A 16,497-nucleotide genomic window follows, 5' to 3' on the forward strand; every position below is an offset into this window, starting at 1 on the left:
TTTCCAAAACAGGTCTGGGGATATTCTGCCCAGTAGTGTTTAAAATATTTGACAGGGAAGCGGGTGCCCCCTTCTCGGAAAATTATAGCTTTATCTCCCATAGTGTATTGCAGGTGAGGCACTTTTATTTTGCTCGGTATGAGTGATAACCGCCGTTATTCGGGGTTATGCAAAAACGAGAGGTGAAAAAAGCTATTTGGAGGAGGAAAAAGGATGAAATGGCATTAGGCTAGAGGTGGGAAGGGGGAAAGAGAACATCATGTGAAATTGAGCAGTTGGCGTGGTCTGAAGACTGAGTTAGAGATTGAACATTTTCGTATCATCATGGTAATACCACAGGCATCCTGCGAGATAACGGCAGCTACAATGGATAACGCTGTGGTGTTGGGAAGCATCCAAATCCAGCTTAGTAACCAGAAGTGCTACCCAGTATCCAGTCCATGCCCGCTGATTCTGTCCGGCTGTCCTGTGTGAGAGCAGACCCGTGTGGGGACCAGAACCGCTGACTGTCCAAAAACCAAACTAAAAGTGGACCGTGAGTATCAATAGGAACCATAGAAACATAGTAAACGTTGCCTTGCTTGTCCTATCCCAATCTCTAAAACCATCCTATCCTTACATTAATAACTTGTAACCTTGTCAGAATCCTTATTGCAACCCTGTCATTGAATCCTAGCGCGAGCGCTATCTATTTAGTAATTCTTGTAATTTAAATACTAAATTATCAATCCTATTTCGAGTGATCGGACTGGTTCCGCCAGGGCGGGCGCTGGGGAACTAGGGTTGAACTCATGAATCAACCCTGGAGCTTACTGTGCCCCTCTTTGGTATTCTAGCCTGAATGCTCTAGTATAGAGTAAAACTGTTCTTGTCCAAACTGATTTTCTTTTCTGTTTCACTACCCGATTTTTCTAAAAACGCCTCTTATTCTACATTACTTATCTCCCTCAGTTTAATAGCTTCAGAGTTCATTTCACTTCCAGATTGTACCTAATATCTATAGCTATGCCCCTACCAAAAACCTGCACTCCTGAATTTCACCCGTTTTGATTAAAAAACGTTTGGTTAATTTCACACGGCCATAGCTAGTGGGCCCTGAAGAAATGTATTGGTGAAACATGTAAAGTGGCCACGGTCGAAGCCCATGGCTAGTGAGCCCCAAAAGAAATGTATTGGTGCAACAGGTAAAGAGGACACAGCAGAAGACTAGGGCCACCGGCCAGGGTCTTCAGGGATGACTAGTAGGCCCCGGAAAAAATGTATTGATGCAACACGTAAAGTGGACACGGCTGAAGGCCATCGCTAGTGTGGCATGAAGAAATGTATCGGTGCAAGATGTAAAGTGACCATGGCCAATGGCTGCTAGCCATGGCTGAAGGGGAGTGAACCCTTTTAAGAAAACAATTATTAAAACATCTACAGCGTCCGTGGCCAAAGGCCATGGCTAGTGGACCTAATTGAAACCTATTGGTGCAACATGTAAAGTGGCCATGGCGGAAGGCCATGGCTAGTGGGCTCCGAAGAAACTACGGTATAAATAACTGGTAATTCAGTGGGAAAAAAAAAATTGTTATTTAGTTATGAGAGAGTTAAGGTGATCAAATTTAATGCAACAAAACCCTTGAAATTCAGCAATCGCATTATGAGCAAGTCCACCTTACCTATGCGTCCCCTGTTGCACAGCGCATGACCACCATGATGAGACCACTAATTACATCACTGATATCACTGGCAACATCAATAGTTATATCATTGATGAGATCTACTGGTCCACAAAGAAAACTATTGGTGCAACATGTACAGTGGCTAGCACATTGTGCAACATGTGCAAGATTCCACGGCCGAAGACCATGACTTGTGGGCCCCAGTGAAACCTATTGGTGGAACATGGACAGTGTCCGCGGCCGAAGGCTATAGCTAGTGGGCCCGGAAGAAACTATAGTATAACAAAACCATTGAAAGTCAGTGAAAAGCATTAGTTTGGACAGAGTTAAGGTGATCAGATTAAATCTGTGATGTCATCATTGTGGTTAGACTGCAACAGGGGGCGGAAAGTGAAGGTGGACATGCTCGAAATGCAGTTGCTGAATTTCATGGGGTTTACTGCATTAAATCTGATCACCTTAACTCTCTCTAACGTTTATATCTCACTATATAATATAATCTATATGTATTGGCTGAAAAAACTGTAATTAAATTGTGTTACGTTGACCAGATTTTACGCAATAAAACACTGCACATTCAGTGGATGTGGGAAGTCATGCCCACCTGAATTCGGCGTGTTGTCCCCCATAATGCCATTGTGTATGTTATTGTGAATCCCTTCTCTTACAATATGTATGTGCTCATGGGCTTTGAAACAGGGACACAATGAGGTCACCTGGGAGAAGTTGGGGATAAAAAGGGCTGTTACAACTTTCGATTTCTCTCCCTCTTGAGCTCCAAATTAATAAAAATATATATAATTGTGTTGCTGTGGGAGTGAAGGAGGCCATGGTGGAGCAGTGGGGGCTTGGAGGGCTGCTTTTAAGAGGTGAACAGTGGCTGGGTTGCAATCTAAAAGCCTCTCTGTTTCCTGCAAAACTTCATCAGGCTTTTTTGCGGAAGTTTCTACTGTTATTCATAGAACATAAACATGACGGTCCTTTCCACCCTGACACTCGAGGTAGCACTTAGTATGCTTTTGCCATTGCCAGTAGTATGTAACAGCCTGGGAATTGTAATGCTACAATGCAAAATCACTTCACAACACGTCACATGTTTACATCCCAAGTGCACCATTTCTTCCTTGTTCAAAGTCACTGATGGAATAAAACCCACACTTCCGCCAACCTACTTAATACAGATACTGTAGTAGAAATCAATGGCAACACCGACTAACAACTTCAATACACCTCCAACCATCAATAACGAATGGGAAAGACCAGGAAAAAGAGATTATAGATACTTTACAGACAGTCACACCTTCTCAAAGTATTTGATCTCGTACTCCAGGATGATGCCGTTGGGGCGATCTGGTTCTTGCCACGAGAGAGAAATGCTGTTTTTGGCTATCTTGCCCTTCTTCACAATGCTGATTGGAGATGGTGCTGGGGGGAAAAAAAGACAGGAACACTGTCACGTTAGCACCTCGTCTTCATTATTGGCCTATTCACAGTAAATGCAAATGTTTAGAATACACAGGGGCAAGGGGACGTTTGTCTTACAAGCAAGACAGCGCATAACAACACAGGTTTGAATCCCACTCTTGTGCTTAGAAACTGTTCCCTAGTATTAAGCGAATTATAAAAGAACAATTATAATTATAACTCCTGGCCTATGTCACTCACTGGCCAAGGTAATGGCAGCATTGCATAATGGTTAAAACAATTGTCACTTCTGCTACATTTAGTTGCCTATGCATAGCACATCGCTAATACTGTGTTACCTGCCAAGTGTTTTTTGGAAATGCAGACACCATTAGTTGCAGCCAGGTTTGAGTATGAGTGCACATGAAATAATTAGATTTTATTACCCTACCGTATGCTGCCAAAATGCCTGGCTGAACTGTTCTTTGTAAGAATCTTGAATCACCAACATTCAAGTGCCTTGGCCTTGTTCATTTCCCCTACACTTTGGATGTATTTGAAGGGAAAAGTATGCTCAGGCTTTCATTTCTATATCTTTTAAAGATAAACATATCACAACATATTTGCCTGCCGCTCCTCTGTTATGTGTCCTGAGCTAACATGCATTAAGTGCAATTTGTACCCAGGGAAGGGTGTTCAGCCAATGAGGTCGCTGGAAAAGCAGGCAAGAACCCACTGTGTGCTGCCCCATTTTAGAGCCACCCAAGGCTGTTAAAAGAGTGTAGCCATCTTGATTGTGCAGAGGCAACAAGGAGAACTTCTCCCTGTTGCCTCCCAACATCCCCACCCTCCTTCCACCACCAAAAACATCCAGCACCCTTTCCCCGCCCCTCCCTCCCTCACCACTTACCTGCCTGACTGGAGCTTTTTGCTCTGGTCCTAGCTCTCCTTCCACCCATGGCCATCATGGAAATAGAAAAGGGACTAATTCCCCCTTCCTATGCAGTGGCCATTTAGTTTTTTTGTTTTTTAACAGGAGATTGGGCTTGCAGAAGAAACGCAGAGCCCATCTCTCAGTAAAATTTTTAAAAGAAACTATTCGCACCCCGACGAACCCCGGTGTGTGAGTAGCAATCTTCCCCACTCAGAGTGGGTGTACAGCGCTGGTAACTGCTCCGAGCCCTTGCTGAGACTCTTTCTTCGCTCAGACCTATTTATGCTTGGGATTTCAGGCCATTACTGGTGCTGTACGCGCCCCTGAGCAGAGGTGATTGCTACATTATGACAATAATTGATGTCAGTCAGTCAGTCAAAAAGAGCTTTATTTGAAATCATATTAATCCATAAAAGTACACGTAATAAATAAATGCAGCACATACAAAAACACAGGCATCACTGTTTACAATAAATACACATTACTTTCCAGAATAAAATTAACCTTATTACTTTAAGTGATTCTCTCTTCTCTTTAACACTGAGACTTAATATCCATTCAATGCAAAAACAGTTAATTTATCAGGCAATGTTGAAAGGTGAATGAAAGTCGTTCTATAATTCCCTGTTTCAAATTTCTCGCACACTTGCACTAGTGCTTTATCCTAATATCTGTACAAAAAATGAAATAAATAAAAAAGTGCATTAGAGCTTCGCAATTCTGCCTGCATAGCCATAAATTAGCGATTCTTGTGCTTACGTCCCTGCACCCTAATATGAGGGAGAGAGGTATTTGTAATGTGCAGAAACTGAGTGGAGCAAACCGCATCCAGGTGCAGATGATATGAAAAAGGATACTCTCCAACATTTAGCATGATCAGAAATTCCAGACAAGACCTGTCATAGATTAATTATTTAAAAAGGAATATTTTCAGTGCTATACAAAATTGGATAAGGTATCCTTCTTCCTGAGTCCCCAAGGCAGACTGTTCCATAGTTTGGAACCATATATTGCAAACCTTCTGTCTTCCCTGGAGACACAGTAAGACTGCGGTACCACCATCAAATGTTTATCGTTAGATCACAATGGTCGGGACAGTTGATATCACATACATTTTTCACCAGATATAACAGGGCAAGTTTATTCAGGCATTTATAGATCAAGCAAAGGATTTTATAGTTGAATCTATCCCCCACCGGCAGCCAAAGAAAGGAACGGCGCAAGGTAGAAATGAGGGATGACTTTGGGACTTTCAAAATCAGCCTAACTGACACATTGGGCCTCATTACGAGTCCGACGGTAACCGAGGCGGTAAAACCGCCTGGTTACCGCCGGACTCGTATTGCCATTCCGCCTCTGATTCCCGGAATTACGGGGGCATTACAACCCCGGTTTCCCGGGAATCACGGAGGCGGAATGGTGTTAATCCCCATTCCCATTGAGTCCTAAGGGACTCAATGGGAATGGGGATCATGGAAACACCGGCAGCATCTCGTAATGCTGCCGGTGTTTCCTCGTCCGCCTGCAGGCGGGCGGTGTTAAACCCGCAAGGTCAGACCTGGCGGGAACATCACCTCCCGCCTGCAGGAGTTGTGATCGCCCGGCATGGAAACAACGGTGGCGGCGGGTTTACCGCCACCGTTGTTTCCATACCGGGCGATTTGTATTGAGGCCCATTATTTGCCTTTTGAGCCGGTTCTGGTGTTTACAGTAGCATGGTCTTCTGATGGAACATATGGGAGGGCCAGCAGCAGCAGGCACAAGGAGTAAAAAACGGATTGAAGTGTCACTCCTATCTGCTTCTAGCAACCTAGATAGTCTTTCCAGATGCAGCCTACATTTTTGATATTCAAAGGAAAATTTAGCATAGATCCCATGAAGCATGGGGGTGGGGGACGGGTACTTCTTATCACCCAGAAGGAGATGTTAAGGTCCAAATAAGGCCAGCTCTGTTTCACTGGCATTGAGTTGGAGCCAATTCAAAGACATCCAATTTCCAACAACTTCCAGCCACTGTTCAAACTTAAGAAACCCATCTTTAAAATGACCTGGGTTCAAGAAAATCTGGGTGTCAACGGCATAGGATTGAAAGCCAATTCATGATTCGCCAAGATTTCCTTTAGGGGTTGTATATATAGGTATGCTTAAAGGCAGCAGTCCTAGTCTGAATTGAGTTAGACCCGATCTATGGTACTTTAAGGTCACCCATTTCTTATACTCTGACGGGGGTATTTGCGATGCCATAGGTAGATATCTTCTCACACTGTCTTTGTCCCTTGATGAAAATTCCCGTTCTGATCTCAGTTGTCACAATGTATCCACTTAATTAAGCAATATAACCCGAGCGTTGGGGGCATTACGGACTCAGGTAATGCCCCGGGGCCCATAGGTAAGGCCCCGAGTGAAGCGAGGGCCTTACCGAAGGCCCCTGGGGCATTACCTCAGTCGGTAATGCCCCCGACGCTCAGGTTATATTGCTATTAGTACCCCGGCCCGCAAAAATTGCGTGACCGGGGCACTAAAAGCTTTTTTTTGTCCCGAAACGCTGCGTTTCTGGAGAAAAAAAATAAATAAAAAGAAAATGGCCACCGCCATGGAAAGGGAAAACGGAGTCCGTTTTCCCTTTCCATGGCGGTCATTGGGAGCGGAAGGGCTGGGAACACAACTGTTCCCAGCGCGTCCGCTCCCGAAAACGGATCAAAAAGAAGGTAAGTGGGGTTGGGAGGGCGGGAGTGGGATGGGGGGAGGAAAAAAAACACGTACCTGCGTCCCCGGCGAGGGACGAGGGAAGCCTCCAGCCACGCTCCGCTCCGAGTCTCCACATGGCTGGAGGCTTCCCTCGTCCCCCGCCGGAGACTCAGGAACAAGAAGGTAAGTTGGGGGGGGGGCGGTGGGAGTGAAGGGAATAAAAAAAAGACTTACCTGAGTCCCCGGCGGGGGGCGAAGGGAGCCTCTCAGCCGCGGGGAGGCTCAGAGTGGGGATGGCCCCGCTCCGAGCCTCCTCATTGGCTGAGGGGCTGCCACGCCCCGCCGGGAACAATGGCCGTGGAATCCCGGCTGAGGGATTCCCGGCCGGGTAACGACCCGGCGAGAGCCAATCAGAATGCGTGTTATATTTTGCTTGGCTCTCGCAGGGTACTAATATAATACTTAGCCCCCAGAGAAATACAAATAGGCTTTGAGAACAAACTCTCTACACCTACTTGTCACACATAGTTCCTTTTATGACTTCTTTTGAAAGGACCACTTCACACAAGTTCCAAACTCGAGCCCAAAACAACAATGGTTGCATACAAAATAAAACACTTAATAAGATAATTTCCAATTCAGCGTGAATATGAAAAATTATTCAACTACGTCTAAGGAGCAAAATGATGCACCGAAATGTATGTTGCACCACTTGCAATTCCCCACCTTCGCAAACACCAAATTGCAGCACTGTACACCCCTATCAAAATGGCCGTTTGCCTTATAGACATTTAAAACTGCATCAATGGGTAGTTACTTACTTTTCTCACAAATCAGAGCATTGCAGGTGATCTACCCATGAGAGAGTCAAACTAAAATGTGTCCTCAGATATTTAAACATTGCGCATTATTCAATATCACCATAACATTTGATTTAACATTCACTATCATATAAGGCTATCACTCACATGCAAGACACATATGTCATCCGTAATTTAATTATTGACACATGAGTGCGCGCTAAGAGAGCGGCATCAGCTGCATAACTAAGCATGGGCATTTGCTTCGTGCTTAAACGTGGTACATCGGGGTTGACACTGCAAATAAGCATTCAGTGAATTCGTATACAGGTTGGCAAGGGTTTACGGCTTTGTGCCAGTGCATAAGCCTGATGAGCACACCCTTTCCACCCCGGAACTCTTCACAGAGTTCCCCCTTATAGCCATATTCCTAGCAGGCAGCTCAATTACGACATGAATCATTGGTGATAATGGCCTAATGCTCATGGATGCTATTAGAACTGGCTTGTGGCGAGCTTCAGAGAATGTCTTTATCTTGGGTGGTTGCGAGACATGGGTGGTTGGCAAGCAGTGCCGTGATTTAAGCAACAGCAAAACAATGATTCAATGTTTTTGCATTATTACTTCAAGTTAGAAAGCATCTCACTGCTCTGGCTGGCCCCGAGCGGCACATTGTACCGGGACTGCAATAGCCGCAAGTGAAGCGAGAGACATTACTGAGGGCAGAGGGTGTTACTGGGTTAAATATCCCACCACTGGGGGCTTTATCACCATTAGCACTCTGGGTGAACATCTAGGGCTCACACCGGGCACAATTATTTGATGATTAACTTATGGCAACAAGAAGCTTGACACCCATTTTTAGACAACAAAAAAAACTACATATGAGCATGAAATGGTGGCAAGGTCCCTTTTGTGTGGCACTCTTCGATTTCGATGGTAGATATGGAGGGGAGTGGGATGCCGGAGCAGAGAGAGCCTGTGAGAAGTCGGTGCCTGTGTCATGTCTGGAGGAAGGTAAGTGTTTTGTTTAATGTCTGAGAAAGGTAAGTGGTTCATTCTTTGGATTTGGGGGAAAGTCTGCAGAGGCAAAAATATTGCAAGGAGGTGTTGGTGGAGGAAGTAGAAGGAGAGCAAGTAGCCAAATACATTCTCGGAATGCAGGGCGTGTTTATACTTGCTGCTAATACCTGTCATATGAACATGAATGCCCTTTTGCTTGCATCCAGCCAGTGCTTATGTCAGGTCATTCCTGGCTTTGGAGTCGTTGCTTACCCTGCACAATCTGAGTGTTGCTTGTCGTGCTTTATTGATGGCACGGCAGAGGAGGGCTGACAACTTGAGGGTTGTGAGAGATATTTTGGTGAAAAATAATAATCTCACAGTGAACTGAACTCAATTTAAAGATATGACATTGTTTGTGTGAAACCGTAATACGTGTTTCCATAGTTGTCTTTTTAAAAGGATACACATTGTGCCCTTTGGGTCAAAATCGACCAATGGCATACACATAACATGTATCTGTTTATGTGGCGGTGGGAAATTATGGGGTGAGGAGTGAGGAAGAGGAAGTGGATGTGGGGTGTGGGCTAGATGGGGTATGCAGGGGAACTCACCCTATTTTTTTTTTTTAAAAAGTGAATTCCTGACGGTAAAAAGTGCACGTGAACGTGTCTGAAAATATGTCTATCAAAACGCCTAGAACCGTTTGCAACCCTATAAAACCGCCCCTCATAATAGAAAAATAAAGGCCAGCGTGATTCCCAAGTCCCATTTTGAATGTGGCCAGCTTTCAGGGGTCCCAAATGACCACCAAATCGTCTTCTATAATCATGAGTTCATTTATCACCCACTGTTCCACCAATACATACAAAATAAATACATCTAATTTGAACAGTGTGCACCGTAGTTATTGATCATCCTGGTAAGTGTTTTTTATTGTGTGAATATTAGGCCAGATACGTCATCAAACCTCCCCCATAGATATAATGGAATTAAAGTCCAATGCAATAACGGCTAATGTTGCCTTCAGCTTACACGGAATTCACACACATTGAGGAGTAGCTGATATAGGGTGACCAGATTTAAAAAGTAAAACACTGGGACAGGGCAACTAACATAAAAGTAGGACTAACTCTAGAAAGTGGCTGTCAAGGCACTACACTTCAGTAGCGTTTGGAGGGGAAGGGGGTTTAAGTGTTACTGGTCAAAGAAACACATGTAGTTAATTTATCACAAAATAACAAAGGGCCCAGATGCCTTTGGGCTTGGCGCGCTATATAAGCAACAAAAATAAATAAATAAAGAAACACTATCTTAAATTGTAAAATGCAGCATTTCTTCTGTGTGAGATTGTGCATTCCTGCATGCCAGCTATGAAGACCTACTACAAAAACTGGGACCACTGCAGTTTCCAATGGGAACATAATCTTGAGAAAGGTGGACAGAGCATCAAATACTGGGACAGTCCCGGCAAAACCAGGGTGTCTGGTCACACTAAGCTAATAGCTTCATTTCGTGTGAATTCTAGTTTTTAAAGTAATATACAACTTTAATCGCAGGGCCAGCAATTGATGGCTCCATTAAAAGATCGTTGAGTTTTAAGTACTGTAATCAGAAACACAGCACAACCATTATTCTTTACTCTGAAACAGTGCTGACCAAACCAGCTGAGGGATGGATAACTCGTACCACACACATTTTGGATCTCGCAAACCTTATAACCTTTCAGTCGATTTGAAATGCAGGAAATTCATGTGGTGTTTAGGTGCAAGCTTGGTGTAGGGGCTCTTTGTAGTTGTGAGTATGGCAGGTTCATCTCCTAAACGTGGCCTGTGATTATTCAATGAGTATTGAACTCTAGAAGTGTTGAGACACGAATATTAACAGGCAAGCTCGGGCTGGGGCGGGGTGGGCGGTGAGCATTCAGGCTAACTATGGCATGAGAACCAATAAGCAAGTGTTTTACAGTGCCACTTGATTTGGTGCATAACTATGGCTACTTTTGACTAGATCTGCATATTCATTCACATCTGTCAAATGACAAAAGTCAGTCAAACAAAAATCACATATGTTTTGTTTTCACACGGCAGATAAGAATTTCAAAAAGCTGCACTAAACAATGTTTTTTATCAAGTAATATGGACAGGTTTCCTTTTCATACATCCTTATACACATGATTGTTTCTGATGCTCGAGAGTAAAGTATGCAGAGTAGACAGAAAATACTGAGCTAGGAGGCACTAAATCTGCCCTCCCCCCAATAAAGCCCAAACCTAAATAGGTATGTGCCATGTCAGATAATACTTCCCACTGGCTTCAACCTCTACAAACGAATTTATCTGACTGCAGTCTCACCCTCCCTATCCCCATTAAACTGAATTGTCTGGACCTGTTTTCTGCAGCTTCTTACACCGTCCCTTTGCACGTGAACTGCTTTATCCCTTAATTGGACCCCTTAAAGCTCATCTGAGCCGTTCATATGTCAGATGTGTTAACCAAGGCCAAGGCTGCAGACTGCCCTTTTCGAGGTGTATGACATTCTATGTTCGTGTCATACATGAGAAGGCACAACCATAGTTAGTGAGTTACTGCATGACGAGTATTGCAGAAATCATGGCATATTAGTCTTAACACCTAGGCTATGATTGACATAAGAAGTTGGCATAAACAAGCCCTATGCAGGGTGAGGTGTTAAAGGCCCTTTTATCCTATGTTACAAACTTCGGATTAACCCAGGGAATCCTACATACAAAACATTTCTTTCCTTATTCTGTGCCTATCAAAAACAATGCAGTTAAATGCAAATGTCCCAAATCACTATTTAAAATATAACATTATTATCGTCAGAAAAAGGGGAAATTATGTTTACATTTGAAAACGATCCATACAATTAAATGGAATCAAGTGTAAAAATTGAAAGAAAAAAATGGAAGAAAAGATATGAATCAAACGTGTTTTATTGTAAAAAATCAGAGACAATAGCGAGGCACGAAAAATACACAGCAAATACTACCTGTCATCACCTATCATCCAGCATTAAAACACAAATAAATGAATAGATTCTTAATTTCCTACAACAAATATTTAGTGGTGATGAGGAGCTGTAGGAAACTTTCAAAGAACCTCCTAATTGAATATTAGCAAAAGAGAAACCCAGCATGTTCTCTGAACAGGAGTATTTTTCTACTAGATCAAGAAAAAAGAAGACTTGGAACATTAGGAGATGCAAAATGTGGCAACACATCAGTAGTCGATCTGCCCCACAAACACCACAGAACTAAATCATACATATACCAGATACAGACAACTGTAGATCACCAATGCCTCATCCAAAGCAACACATGCCCAGACGAAAAGTATGCATGCAAGTAAGACCTGCCTACGTAGATACACCATCCTGAATCACGAAACCGAAAAACAAGTGGGTCGACACTTCAGATAGGATGAGCACACAGTACAGCAGTGATCCCGAACATGTATCTCGGGAGCTACATGTTGCTCTCAGCACCCTAAAATGTAGCTCAACATTTGCTTTGGGTCAAAGTGTGGAGGCCTAGAAGAAGGAGGTGTTACAGTGATCCAACAACAATGGCAGAGTAGGCTGAGGCAGCAATGTTTTGGAAAGCTCACCAACCGGGCTGCTCTGGTGGTTAGACTTGACATATTACTTTTTGTGGAGGAGTCATAGCAGTGGGCAGAAGGGCAGGTGTTGGGAGGGTCTGATGGATAAGTGCCAGGTTATTATGCAAGTGTATGCAAAAAGGACGAGCATATTTGTCCTTGGCATTTAAGGAATTGCATAAACAACATGTTATTGCACTATCACAATTGGATTACTCCGGTCTGCACTGTACAGGAAGCATCTGAGGAGGCTATTGGGGTGAATATCGAGTCTACACAATAAGTAGTGCCCATGAAGACCTAGCTGTTAAATTTAGAAGAAATAACCACCTCTTGCTAAGCCCAAACTGCCCGTGCCATGTGGGTGTGCAAAACCTATTGGGGGTCATTACGAGTTGGGCGGTAAGGGTTAACGGTCACCGGTAATGATGCCGGTGTCGGTAAACCGTTACCGCCCTATTCTGAGGTCCCTTAGCAGGTCCCAGCAGGAACGGCCGGTCTGACCAGCCTTTCTCTGCGGGTCCCGTTAAGGGACCTTGGAGCTAATAACGGGCCCGCAATGTGCGGCCCCATTATTAGTGCCTTCCCCATTCCCATTGAGCCCTGTGGGGGCTCAAATGGGAATGGGAAATGGTCACCAGAATGGGGACTTACTGGGTCCGCATAGGTCGGAATGTCCAGGTAAGTCCCCATTCAGCCAGACCGGACCCGGACCCGGGTTTGGAGCAAGCCTTGGCTGCCTCCAAACTCGTAATGACCCCCATTGACTTAATGAGTTGGCCATTGTGGAGAACCCGGGGCCAAACATGCCTTGGTAACACTCCGGAATCTCTGCACCACTTGGAGAAGGGGAAATAGTTGGAGTAGCTAAGTAATCTTTTCGGCAAACACTGTAACCAAAGTTGGCTTGCCTTCTGTACTGTGGTGGGGTGTGATGGGGCTGTTAGATGATGTTTGGCAAGTGCATAATGGGCAAATTAGTGACATGAATGACCAACAATTGAAATTCAGAAAGGCACAAATAGAAATGTGTCGCTCATCCCGTCTGACGCAATTCAAAACTACCTATTATGGGTAAATAATCCAGCAGAACGAAATCCTTGACTCGAGCAAGATTTAATTTCCTCCCTATAAGAACACCATTGCCTCGCTGATCAAAGGGGAGTGAAGGGATGGGGTGCCCATTTGGTTGTGAGGCTGAGGAGGATATTCTGAACTTCTTGCTGTTTTGTTCAGTTTATAAATACATTAGAGCTAGATCGTTGGTGCCTGTTCTGAGAGACAGACAATTTGTGCAATGCCATACAGCACTGTTATATTTACTCTGGGCGGAGGATCCATTGGTGAGTTGGTCTTTGATGATGTTTTTAAGACAAGCCCTTGTTAGAAGGACATCTGCATTGTCCTTTTAACCTCTGCTTTTCTTCTTTCTACGCTTAACCAAGTCCAGATGATACATATCTGTATGGTGGGTCTGTCTGATAGGCTATGGAACTATTCTTTGTAGGCTTTGTATGTGGAATTAGAGGAAAATGTTAATATACTGTTCTTAGTAATGTAAATTTGATCTAATAACCCCGAATGTGTGTCACTCGTCTCACGCTGGGATGTATCTATTTAGTATTTTAGTGGTGCACCTAATAGGGTGAAATTAATGATTACAACGAGAACGCTTTAGGCCAAGGGACTGTATGGCACTATAATTATAAGATATTGTCGCTGCGTGATTGCTTGAACGTACATTTGATGGAATCAATTGTGATGAATGTTATTTTGCATATATTAATTATTTCTTATGTGTTGCCTTTAAAGGAGAGTTCCGGGACTTTTTTTTATTGTCCCTACGGTTCTGCCATGTGTTTTCAAGCATAACTCGGTAGATCGTAGAAAACTTTCCTATGGACCTTACCCGACTTTTCGTCCATTAACGCACTCGAAATCAGCCGCCATTTTCTGATAATCCTATCATTTCCCCCCATCGCCCTGGCTCACCTGCTTTTGCGGCACTAAATCAAATCCCCCGCCCCTGAGCCTGACATCAGCAGACGCGTACCGCCCATTTCCCAACGCCAAAGCACGTTTCGTGTCAACAATCGCTGCGCCTCAGCTAATGAAGTGTCGCCATGGAAATGGCAGGACGCCTCTTTCCTCAATAAGTATAAACACACCGTTTCACAACACACAGCAGCAGATTTTCGATTCCATTACTCTCTGTGTGTTACTTTGAGTATTCTGTGACTCGTTTCTGTGCTCTGGTCAGCTACCTTCGTTGATTGTAGCCCGTGTGAACAGATACCAGTACCACCGCTATAAATTATTTTACTTTCTTTACCACACAATGGCTACAATAATGCCGTATATGTACGAGCCTGAGTACACCGAGGAAGAACTACTGGAAAGGCAAGCACGCGAAAACGATGGGGATTCGGACGGCAGTTGGGAGGACCAGTCAACGGATGAAGAGCCTGGACCATGTCGCATGGACGGCGTCTCCACCTGGTGCACGTGCAATCGGTGCGAGCTAATGCCAACTGAGGAGGAGAACTGCTGCTGCCGTGAAAATTCCGGGTGCTTGGCCTACATTTCGGAAGGCGAGCCAAGTCCGCAATGCATCACCGAGCTGCCAGAGTTCAGGGAAGCCTGCCTCTCACGGACAGTGTTGAGGATGATGATGGTGCTTATGCACGAACTTTGCGGCACTGTTCGTCCGCGTAATCCGAGTAACGAGTAAGTATACTCTGGTTGTGATGTCAGTGATGCCACTACTATTTCATGGTTGTCTCATCATTCGAATGCATGTAAATTGGTTCCATGTTGTGCATTTTCTAGATAGAATTTTTTTCAAAGCAGAATGACATTTTTTACCTGAATCGACAGTGATAAGAAAGTTTTGTCATTTTAATACAGTTTGCATCTTTCATTTTCACAGGTGGTACAGGCTGGTGGCCTATCGTTGCTTCACTTGGTGGCTTCACGGGAGGCTCGGACACCGCGTTCGGAGAGTAATACCTGCCTGTGCGGTACTTGCCATTAGACAACATTTCCCCAGCGACAGTGGACAATACCGCGGATTTTCCATGGATGTGCTGCAACCGCAACTTTACAATGTGTAATGTTTATTATTTATGTTCAATTGAAATTAAGATCTAAAATAAAACCCAACATATCTTTTAACAATGGTTGTTTTGATTTTTTAAATGAATCTAGTGTGTCTCCATTGAATAGTCTTCCTGTGCCTTGTCTTGTCACACCACATGTCTCCGGCCAGCATCCTCCCTCACGCTGGCCGCCCACCTTCAATCCACATAACCGTTGAACCCATATGCAGCAGACATACATATGTTATTTTGCGGGTTGGCATCAAGCCTCCCGGCCTTGCCTCCTCCCCCAAAAATACTTACCACACCACTTTGTTCAAGCGTTGGCAATAAAAGGAAGGCCGTTGGATTTTATTGACACAAAACATGGTTATAGGTAAATAATCAATATGGTTGATCATAATAAATCATCCTTTTGGGCACCGGGTACAGAGATGACCCCCTCTGGCCCGTGCCGCCTTGCCACCACAGGCCAGCCTGCTGCTGACTAACTGCCTAGGCATCCAGGGTCTCCAGGGTGAACTGCACCCATATATTCTCCTGGGAGGCTGAGGTATTTATAAACTCACCCCCCTGCCTTCCATGTACTAGATCCTTCAGGCTGCCTCTTACATGCAGTTAGATGGCCTCTCCTTGGTGAGGCCCTGCGGCAAACGAGTCTTGTCTGCACGACCACCGCCCCAATCCACCCCCCGCCCTATCAAAGGCAGTTCGCACCGGGGTACTTGCGCTGGCAAGTGGAGCTGTCAGGGAGCGATAAAGGCCAAGAGGTGCCAAAGACCATGTACACTTCAAAGTGGTCTATAGAGCATGGGTTGTTGTTCCCATGTCTACCTCCAGACCCCGTGTCTCCTGCCAAGCATCCCCCCTCACGCTGGACGGCCCCCTGCAATCCACATAAGTGTGTCTCCATTCACGAGTCTTCCTGTGTCTTGTCTGCACGACCACCGCCCCAATCCACCCCCCCGCCCTATCAAAGGCAGTTCGCACCGGGGTACTTGTGCTGGCAAGTGGAGCTGTCAGGGAGCGATAAAGGCCAAGAGGTGCCAAAGACCATGTACACTTCAAAGTGGTCTATAGAGCATGGGTTGTTGTTCCCATGTCTACCTCCAGACCCCGTGTCTCCTGCCAAGCATCCCCCCCCACGCTGGACGGCCCCCTGCAATCCACATAAGTGTGTCTCCATTCACGAGTCTTCCTGTGTCTTGTCTGCACGACCACCGCCCCAATCCACCCCCCCGCCCTATCAAAGGCAGTTCGCACCGGGGTACTTGTGCTGGCAAGTGG

The 16,497-nt window shown here is 44.8% G+C and overlaps 1 protein-coding gene across 2 annotated transcripts in view; it reads right to left on the minus strand.

Moving 5' to 3' along the window:
- EPHA5 (EPH receptor A5) overlaps positions 1-16,497 on the minus strand; it is a 938,871-nt gene that overhangs the window by 247,756 nt on the left and 674,618 nt on the right. For both annotated transcript variants that reach the window (XM_069630489.1, XM_069630488.1), the window contains exon 6: positions 2,965-3,089. In XM_069630489.1, the coding sequence (XP_069486590.1) occupies positions 2,965-3,089 (125 nt within the window). The remainder of the gene's footprint in view (positions 1-2,964; positions 3,090-16,497) is intronic.

This window comes from Ambystoma mexicanum, chromosome 6q, assembly GCF_040938575.1.
Source record: "Ambystoma mexicanum isolate Mex_15411 chromosome 6q, UKY_AmexF1_1, whole genome shotgun sequence".
Taxonomy (NCBI): Eukaryota; Metazoa; Chordata; class Amphibia; order Caudata; family Ambystomatidae; genus Ambystoma; species Ambystoma mexicanum.